General features: G+C 43.3%; 1 protein-coding gene across 1 annotated transcript in view; it reads right to left on the bottom strand.

Moving 5' to 3' along the window:
* The window catches only part of LOC110531917 (NACHT and WD repeat domain-containing protein 2), a 92,420-nt gene extending 83,127 nt beyond the window's left edge, over positions 1 to 9,293 (bottom strand). Inside the window, exons 1-2 of the mRNA XM_021615394.3 lie at positions 8,597 to 9,293; positions 8,052 to 8,223 (exon numbers count right to left, since the gene is read on the bottom strand). Coding sequence (XP_021471069.2) covers positions 8,052 to 8,202 — 151 coding nt within the window. The 5' untranslated portion in view covers positions 8,203 to 8,223; positions 8,597 to 9,293. The remainder of the gene's footprint in view (positions 1 to 8,051; positions 8,224 to 8,596) is intronic.
* Positions 9,294 to 9,508: the final 215 nt, after the last annotated feature.

The following is a 9,508-nucleotide window of genomic DNA, read 5'->3' as shown; positions in this document are numbered from 1 at the left end:
AGACAGTTGTGAAGAGGGAAATACTTTTTAAGGAGACTTAAGATTTGCCACAGGTCCTCAGATCCTCAAAGAATTCTACAGCTGCACCATCGAGAGCATCCTGACCGGTTGCATCACCGCCTGGTATGGCAACTGCTCGGCATCTGACCATAAGGCGCTACAGAGGGTGTGTGTCCGGCCCAGTACATCACTGGGGCCAAGCTTCCTGACATCCAGGAACTATATACTAGGCATTTCAGAGGAAGGCCCAAAAAATTGTCCAGTCACCCAAGTCCAGACTGTTCTCTCTGCTACCGCCCGGCAAGCGGTACAGGACCGCCAAGTCTAGGACCAAAAGGCTCCTTAATAGCGTCTACCCCCAAGCCATAAGACTTCTGAACAACTAATCAAATGGCCACCCGGACTTAGATTGACCACCCCCCCACCCCTTTGTTTTCACACTGCTGGTACTCGCTGTTTTATCTATGCACAGTCACTTTATAAATTACCTTGACTAACTTGTACCGCTGCACATTGACTCAGTACCGGTACCCCCTGTATTTAAAAAACAAAACAATAATTTCACCTTTATTTAACCAGGTAGGCTAGTTGAGAACAAGTTCTCATTTGCAACTGCGACCTGGTAATATACACACTGCTCAAAAAAATAAAGGGAACACTTAAACAACACAATGTAACTCCAAGTCAATCACACTTCTGTGAAATCCAACTGTCCACTTAGGAAGCAACACTGATTGACAATACATTTCTCATGCTGTTGTGCAAATGGAATAGACAACAGGTGGAAATTATAGGCAATTAGCAAGACACCCCCAATAAAGGAGTGGTTCTGCAGGTAGTGACCACAGACCACTTCTCAGTTCCTATGCATCCTGGCTGATGTTTTGGTCACTTCTGAATGCTGGCGGTGCTTTCACTCTAGTGGTAGCATGAGACAGAGTCTACAACCCACACAAGTGGCTCAGGTAGTGCAGTTTATCCAGAATGCCACATCAATGTGACCTGTGGCATGTAGGTTTGCTGTGTCTGTCAGCATAGGGTCCAGAGCATGGAGGCGCTACCAGGAGACAGGCCAGTACATCAGGAGACGTGGGGGAGGCTGTAGGAGGGCAACAACCCAGCAGCAGGACCACTACCTCCGCCTTTGTGCAAGGAGGAGCAGGAGGAGCACTGCCAGGGCCACCAGGCCACAAATGTGCATGTGTCTGCTCAAACGGTCAGAAACAGACTCCATGAGGGTGCTATATGAGGGCCCGACGTCCACAGGTGGGGGTTGTGCTTACAACCCAACACCGTGCAGGACGTTTTGCATTTGCCAGAGAACACCAAGATTGGCAAATTCGCCACGGCGCCCTGTGCTCTTCACAGATGAAAGCAGGTTCACACTGAGCACATGTGACAGACGTGACAGAGTCTGGAGACGCCGTGGAGAACGTTCTGCTGCCTGCAACAGCCTCCAGCATGACCGGTTTGGCGGTGGGTCAGTCATGGTGTGGGGTGGCATTTCTTTGGGGGGCCGCACAGCCCTCCATGTGCTCGCCAGAGGTAGCCTGACTGCCATTAGGTACCGAGATGAGATCCTCAGACCCCTTGTGAGACCATATGCTGGTGCGGTTGGCCCTAGGTTCCTCCTAATGCAAGACAATGCTAGACCTCATGTGGCTGGAGTGTGTCAGCAGTTCCTGCAAGAGGAAGACATTGATGCTATGGACTGGCCCGCCCATTCCCCAGAGCTGAATCCAATTGAGCACATCTGGGACATCATGTCTCGCTCCATCCACCAAAGCCACGTTGCACCACAGACTGTCCAGGAGTTGGCGGATGCTTTAGTCCAGGTCTGGGAGGAGATCCCTCAGAAGACCATCCGCCACCTCATCAGGAGCATGCCCAGGCAGTGTAGGGAGGTCATACAGGCACATGGAGGCCACACACACTACTGAGCCTCATTTTGACTTGTTTTAAAGGACATTACATCAAAGTTGGATCAGCCTGTAGTGTGGTTTTCCACTTTAATTTTGAGTGTGACTCCAAATCCAGACCTCCATGGGTTGATAAATTTGATTTCCATTGATAATTTGTGTGTGATTTTGTTGTCAGCACATTAAACTATGTAAAGAAAAAAGTATTTAATAAGAATATTTCATTAATTCAGATCTAGGATGTGTTATTTTAGTGTTCCTTTTATTTTTTGAGCAGTGTATATAGCCTCATTATTGTTATGTACATTTCTTGTTACTTTTTAATTGATTCAATTTTTTTTTTACTTTAGTTTATTTAGTAAATATTTTATTAAATGCAGTTCAAGTTTATTAACTTGAACTGCATTGTTGTTTAAGGGCTTGTAAGTAAGCATTTCACAGTAAGGTTTACACTTGTTGTATTCGGAGCATGTGACAAATACACACTCAAAATATACTTGCCACATAACAGCATCTGATGCTAATTTCTAATTGATTGTATGCAGTTTGTTTTGCTGTCATATAAAAGGTCAACATGGCCGAAATATTAATTATTTGGAAAAGCGAGACCTGTGCCTTTTCCTTTCATGATAACACAACAGGGAAAGTAGCACACTTTAAACTCTAATGCTAGTCATAAAATCACAACACCAAAACAAGGTATCTTGGTCCTCATTGTATCTATGCTTTAATTACCTCTGGAAAGATACAGGTAAATAGGTCTACAGGTTCATTTACGCTCAGAAAATCTGTCCCTCAGTAACAGTAGATCAGTTAAGTGGCAGCAAGGTGCCAAAATCGCCTGAGAAGAGTCTCACTGGTATTGGGCTTTAGCACCAGGCTTCAGGAGAGGTGGGACAAAAGGACGCCCTAGTGCACACCAGAGAGTGAGAGAGAGAGATATTAAATAAGATTGGATCCTGAAATGGCCCAGGCTGTAACATTCTCACTGGCTTTATAGATTTCACAGTTAAACCTCTGACATGATTGACGATGATAGCCAGATCTGAAGGAGGAAGAGAAAAAGAAAGGATGGAGGGAGAATGAGAGAGAAGTGAAGGCTAGATAGACAGAGAGAGAGACAGAGGAAAGACGAAGAGAGGATTGAACAGAGAATCTAAACCAGAGAAAGTGACAGTGAAAGAGAAAATATATATACAGAGAGGAAAGTTTGAGACCTTGAATAGTCTAACTAAAAAGCATGTTTAAACTACAAAAAAAATGAAATCCAGGTTTAAATGGATATAGATATAGTGTGTATGTGGAGGAATAGATCACTTTATGCATTGTATCCCAAGGGGAACCACCCTCGAGCTTGCATACACGCCACCAATGCTTTAAGACACCCAAGGCATCGTCTATGGAGATAATATGGAGCTAAAAACTGTAGATAGGTTTATTGAGTAAAAACTTGCATACACATGCACACGTAGCAACACCTATACCCGCACACACACAACGTCTAATGGCTATAGATATTGGGAAGAAGATTAATTGCCATAGCCTTTTCTTCGGCATACAGCTGTCTGGGAAGTGACGGAGAGATAAGGGGGTGTTTTTAATTTATCAGGAAAAGTAGCCATGGCAGATTATGCAAACACACACGTGCACACACACAGGCACGCACACACACAGGTTGAGCAGTGCACTGCTCTGAAAATAAAAATGAATGCCCAGCCTGAAGTCCAAATGATTCATTAGCAAGATTGTACGATTGTGACAAAGCTCTGTTCACCCCAATTAGAATTTTGTCTTTCAGCAAACTCATCTCGGCTTCAATGTTTTAATGTGCACATACCCTAAATACCAGTGGAGGCTGCTGAGGGGAGAATGGCTAATAACAATGAGTCATTTTAAAGGGACATTTTAAAAGGTACATACATTTTTCTACTTTGAAATTAATGATTTAACCATTGATTCTTGAAAACTCCTGAATCCCAGATTGCCCCTTGAAGTAGTGGCAGACACATTGTTGCAGTGGTCGGTAAGAGACTTCTTAAAGGCAGAATCATCAATAAGAGAGTGAGAAGATGGTCTATGGTCTTTGACTATACTAGTCTCGGCAGTAACAGTATGGTGCATTATAGGCTACAGCCACGCCCAGACACAGTAAAAAACGCAGTGAAACTGTTATGATACTGTACTTATCTCTGGGAAAGTATGAGGCACACCATATTTAAAAGATCATCTCTTCCTTAGTGCACACTATATCTGAAGTGATTTTGTTTCCCTAGTGTGCCTGATCTTTTAAGATCACTTTTCCCTGAGGTCCGAGGTGGCAACACTACTTAAGCCATATGTCATAAGACTTAGGTAATCAGTCATAAGGCTGACATAGTAGATGTAATTAAGAGTTGTAACATGTCAGGTTAACAAAATTATAATATGTCATATTGCATGCAGGGTTCAAGTGTCAAGAGAAAGTGTGTAGCCTAATTGTCTGAATATTAAAATAATTGAATGGGTATGAGACAACAACAAAAGCTCATCTAGTTATGATCGGACACCTGATATTAAAAACACCTGGCGGTACCCAGGTGTAGGCAATCATATATTTATTCCAGCTTTGCCATGGTTATGACAATCCACTGTAACTCAATGTAGTGCATGAATTGCGCCCTCTAGAGCCCATAGCGGAACAGCACTTTCCAGTCCATAAGAGGAGCTGTTCATTTGGTGCTGGTCACAGATTACTGAAGGAGTTCATTCAGAATCAGAAGTCCTGAAGCTCTTTCTTTCTTTTCTTTTATTTCAATGTGGAGGCTAGATCCATGCAGCCGTATCAGGAATTCACAATAAAGTGTCTAGTTCTGTATGCTGTAACGTGATATAACTATTTGGTTGTAGGGTAACAGTTTGTCAACAGTGTGTCAATATCTTTCCTCAAACAGTGTCAAATGTACAGCCATACAAAGACATAATTTTCCATCCATTCATATTGGACCTCTGATTCCTAAGCATCTTTAGAGATACTGTACATGCTCTTCCTAGTAACATTTGCATGTTGCCCCACAACTAATGATTCTATGAGCAATGTGGCAAATTAAGTCTACTATGTGTGCTATTGGATATGGATAAAACCGGTACAAAATAAGAGGAATTTTAGGTCATTTGATCACTCTATTGACATTTATTGTATTTTCAGGGGAATCATGCATGATTGGTTCTGTTTTTGTCTATGGGTGTGCCATCCTCCCTCTCTCCCGCTTTCCCTTAATCCCACCCTCCATCTTTGCCCTCTCTGTGTTTGTGTCTTACACTACACCTCTTGCCTATTTTTATCCCCCTCCCCTAGACTGTATTCAAACAGAGCAACTCTGCACCTCTCGACCCGTTACCAGGATAAAGTGACTAAGGGGTTAGTTGAAATCGGTGAGCGGGCACAATTTTGGGGGGTTCTTTCATTGGAATTGTATTGAATTCTGCTTTAAATCACGCTATACCACAATAAACATAAAGTTCAAATACCAAGTGCTTTTGACCAAGAAGTGTCAGGTTTGCACGAAATCTACACTCAGTGTCTTCACCTCTGTCCTGCTGACCTACTGTACTGTTCACCAGGTATTGCTGGAGATTTGTACTTCCATAAGGTCGTTGTTTTCTGGGAGCTGGTGGCGCTTCAGTGCCAGCTGGCACTGTACTGTTCCCAAATGGCTTCAAACTCGCTGTCACACCTCAGCTTCTCGACCTACTGCAACGCACTGCAGAACACTTTGACTCCAGCATAAAGATCCGTTGCTTTTGACTGGAGTAATTATTTGAGGTTCAAGAAGACTGAGGATTATGTGCACCAGGGTGGCTGTAGACTTAAACTGCCTTCAGCAGCCCTGTAGCCTCTGCCTGGTCTCATAGTCTAGACATAACGTTGTAAATGTAAATCTGGGAAACTGAAATTAGTATGATACACTACATGGCCATAAGTATGTGTACACCTGCTCATCAAAAATCTCATTCCAAAATCATGGGCATTAATATGGAGTTGGTCTCCCCTTTGCTGCTAAAAGAGCCTCCACTCTTCTGGGAAAGTTTTCCACTAGATGTTGGAACATTGCTGTTGGAACATTTCCAATCAGCCACAAGAGAATTAGTGAGGTCAGGCACTTAATCCTGGCTCGCAGTCAACATTCCAATTCATCTCAAAGGTGTTCGATGGGGTTGAGGTCATGGTTCTGTGCAGGCCAGTCAGGTTCTTCAACACAGATCTCAACAAACCATTTCTGTTTGGACTCGCTTTGTGCATGGGGGCATTGTCATGCTGAAACAGGAAACGGCCGTCTCCAAACTGTTGCCTCAAAGTTAGAGGCACAGAATTGTCTAGAATGTCATTGAATATTGTAGCGTTAAGATTTTCCTTCACTGGAACTAAAGGGCCTAGCCCGAACCATGAAAAACAGTCCCAGACCATTATTCCTCTTCCACCTAACTTTGCAGTTGGCACTATGCAATGGGGGCAGGTAGCATTCTCCTAGCAATCTCCAAATCCAGATTGGTCCGTCGGAATGCCAATTGGTGAATTTATCGCTCCAGAGAATGCGTTTCGACTGCTCCAGAGTCCAATGGTGGCGAGCTTTACATCACTCCAGCCAACACTGACTTGTTGGAAAGGTGGCATCCTAAGACGGTGCCACGTTGAAAGTCACTGAGTTCTAAGGCCATTCGACCGCCAATGTTTGTCTATGGAGATTGCATGGCTGTGTGCTCGATTTTAGAAACCAGTCAGCAACGGGCGTGGCTGAAATAGCCAAATCCACTGAAGGGGTGTTTACATGATTTTGTATACATAGTGTATGTTACCTATGGTAAGGTAAGACAGATGTTTACTTAAAGTAAGGTGCTTGGTCGGGCTGGATGGGTTGACGTATAACGCGAACATCTAGCAACCCAAAAGTTGCAGGTTCGAATCTCATCACTGACAACTTTTCAACTACTTAGCATGTCAGCTAACCCTTCTCCTAACCTTAACCATTTTAGCTAACCCTTCCCCTAACCCTATAACCCAACTCCTAAACTTAACCCTAACCCCTAGCCTAGCGAACATTATCCAGCTAGCTAACGTTAGCCACCTAGCTAGAATTCATCACATAATATATGTTTAGAAAATTCATGATATATTGTATATTGCGCAAATATTAATATATTGTATATTTTGCAAATTTGTAACATATAATACGAATAGCAATTCATAACATATCATACCAAATGGGTGATGGACATCCACAAATGAATACATACCATATCTGGGACATATCATACTAAATGGAGTGTCTCAGATTTACATGCAGAATAATATGAAATGCTCTGAGACCAGGTTGATGGCCCAGAGTCTTACTTCTGTGTTGTACAATGCTGTCACAACCCACCTATCCACCCCATAGCCTAGTGCATCATTGACGTTTTCTCACACACCTTATGGAGTATCCCTACCTCAAAGTATCTCTGACATTGCTTGAGACTAACTTGAATCACAACTAAAATAGCACTTCAAAACAAAGTGACGTATTATAATTGACTATTGACCATCATTGACTGAATGGTAGACCACCTAGAATACTACAAGAATAATCTCGTTCTACCCTCTTTGGTTGAGTGGCTTGTGACTGTCTACTGCGCTGGTGCGCATCCTAAGTGAATTGAACAAGGCTATTGTGATAGTTGAACCGGGGACCATTCCGTATCACACCCTGTGCTTTCCTCAATACATTAGTCAAGGATAGGGCTGGTAGAGCATTGTTATATGTCACTCTCCTGTCCTGTCATTTGTATGGACTCTTACGATTGGGGAAACAAATTACAGACCTACATATCCCCTCGTTCAATGCACCTTTTTTTTCTCTAGAACTGGAAAGATCTGACATAAATCTTTGAAATTAGATGAATAAAATGTCCTTATGAGCGGTGTGAAATCTACATCAATCTGTATGTCTGTAATTGCACTGATTTGGGTAGGCCTATCATTGCTTGTGCGTAATATAGGAATATAGGCCTAAAATACGCAGCAACCCACTTTTCTGCAGATTCGGTCATCAATTTAAAAGTTACTCCATGAGTCATCCAAGGACTCGCACATTTGTTCCCTGGCCAGAACCGTCTTACCGTCAGGGTTGGCGCAGATGAAAACCCGGACACTCCTGCCAGTGGGGACATGGTGCTGCGGCAGTGCGAGGACATTGCCACTGATGGCTGCCCTGCGGAGTGCCGATTCCCGTGGACAGGGCTGCCTGCTCCCCACTCCCGAGGGCCACATGGGTGGCGACTTCCAGCGTAACTGAAACCAGGTACACACAGACAGGTCTTTAATGCCTTCTAAAGGGGTTATCAGTGGCCACACACAGACAATAATGCATGCACACACACACGCATGCACACACAAATCAAGTTGGGATGGATCTGCCAAGTCGTAGAAAAAGGCAACCCCAAAAATGACCCATATAATAATCCCATGCTTGCTTTTTCATTCAGTCATAGGAATGTTGCATTACAAAACGCATTACTGTCACATTTACATGCACAATTTAAAATAATTTCCTTGGCTATTATAGCTAAGCATGTTAATCATCATACCATAATGTGAAACACACAAACAAATGACAAGACAGAACAAAAAGCAAACAATGGGCAAGCATCGGGAGCAATCCCACCCAGAGGAGATGCTTGTAGAGGGAGAGAGATGTGTGTGTTGGGGGTGAAACAGCAGTAAATTGTTGTTCAGTCTGGGGAATATCTCAAGTCGCTTTTTCCACGGAGTTGATGCATCCTGAGATCTGTGTTTCACAGACAGAGACTGCAAAACAGACAACGAAACACGGCAAAGTTGGGAAGTCCTAATATCAAAATGTAAATCCTTTTTCGTATTTATCATGAAAATAAATACTCAATCACTGAATCACTGCGTTCAGTGGACTTGACTGTTGCGGTTGAGGAGGCTGCGGATACACACTACAACACTTCTCGATCCTCACATTTTTCATTCTCTTCATTTCGAAAATATCCAACCGTGGATTCTTGAGAATCAACAGAGACGGTAAAAACGCCCATCTAGAGTTTTCTTCACCGAGAGTCTGCCCCTGGAGAAACAGCAGCCGGTTTGCAAAGAGCGGTGCTCAGCATCTCATTACGAGCGAGCACTGGTTTTCTGGGCATTCTGGGGTCAGTCTGGGCAGGAGAGTTTTCCAAATACCGTCTGTTCATCTTTCTCTTTCTTTATCTCGCTCTTTCCCTCTCTCTCTTCCGGTTCCTTCAGTGGTCCTCACCGTTCACTATCCGGAAAGAATTATACAAATGTATATGGACCGCTTGGTCAATGAGTGAGTCTGTGACATAGGTGTTTCACTCCTTTTCTCTGTATTGGAGGAGCCAGTCGATGTGAACGTTTCACGGGAGGAGGGATTTAGTTGGTAATAATTATTTTATCGATAAATGTACCTCTCTTCTGCAGCCCCCTGTTATTTGCTCTGGAAGTTAAGTGCATTTGATTTATCCTAAATATAGCCTAAATGATTACAGTGCTGTTCTGCCATATATCCTTAAATCCCAGAGTTTAAAGAAAAAGC

This window comes from Oncorhynchus mykiss, chromosome 9 (genome assembly GCF_057628025.1).
Source record: "Oncorhynchus mykiss isolate SJ-2025 chromosome 9, ASM5762802v1, whole genome shotgun sequence".
Lineage (NCBI taxonomy): Eukaryota > Metazoa > Chordata > Actinopteri > Salmoniformes > Salmonidae > Oncorhynchus > Oncorhynchus mykiss.
This window is presented reverse-complemented; position numbering and strand designations above follow the sequence as displayed.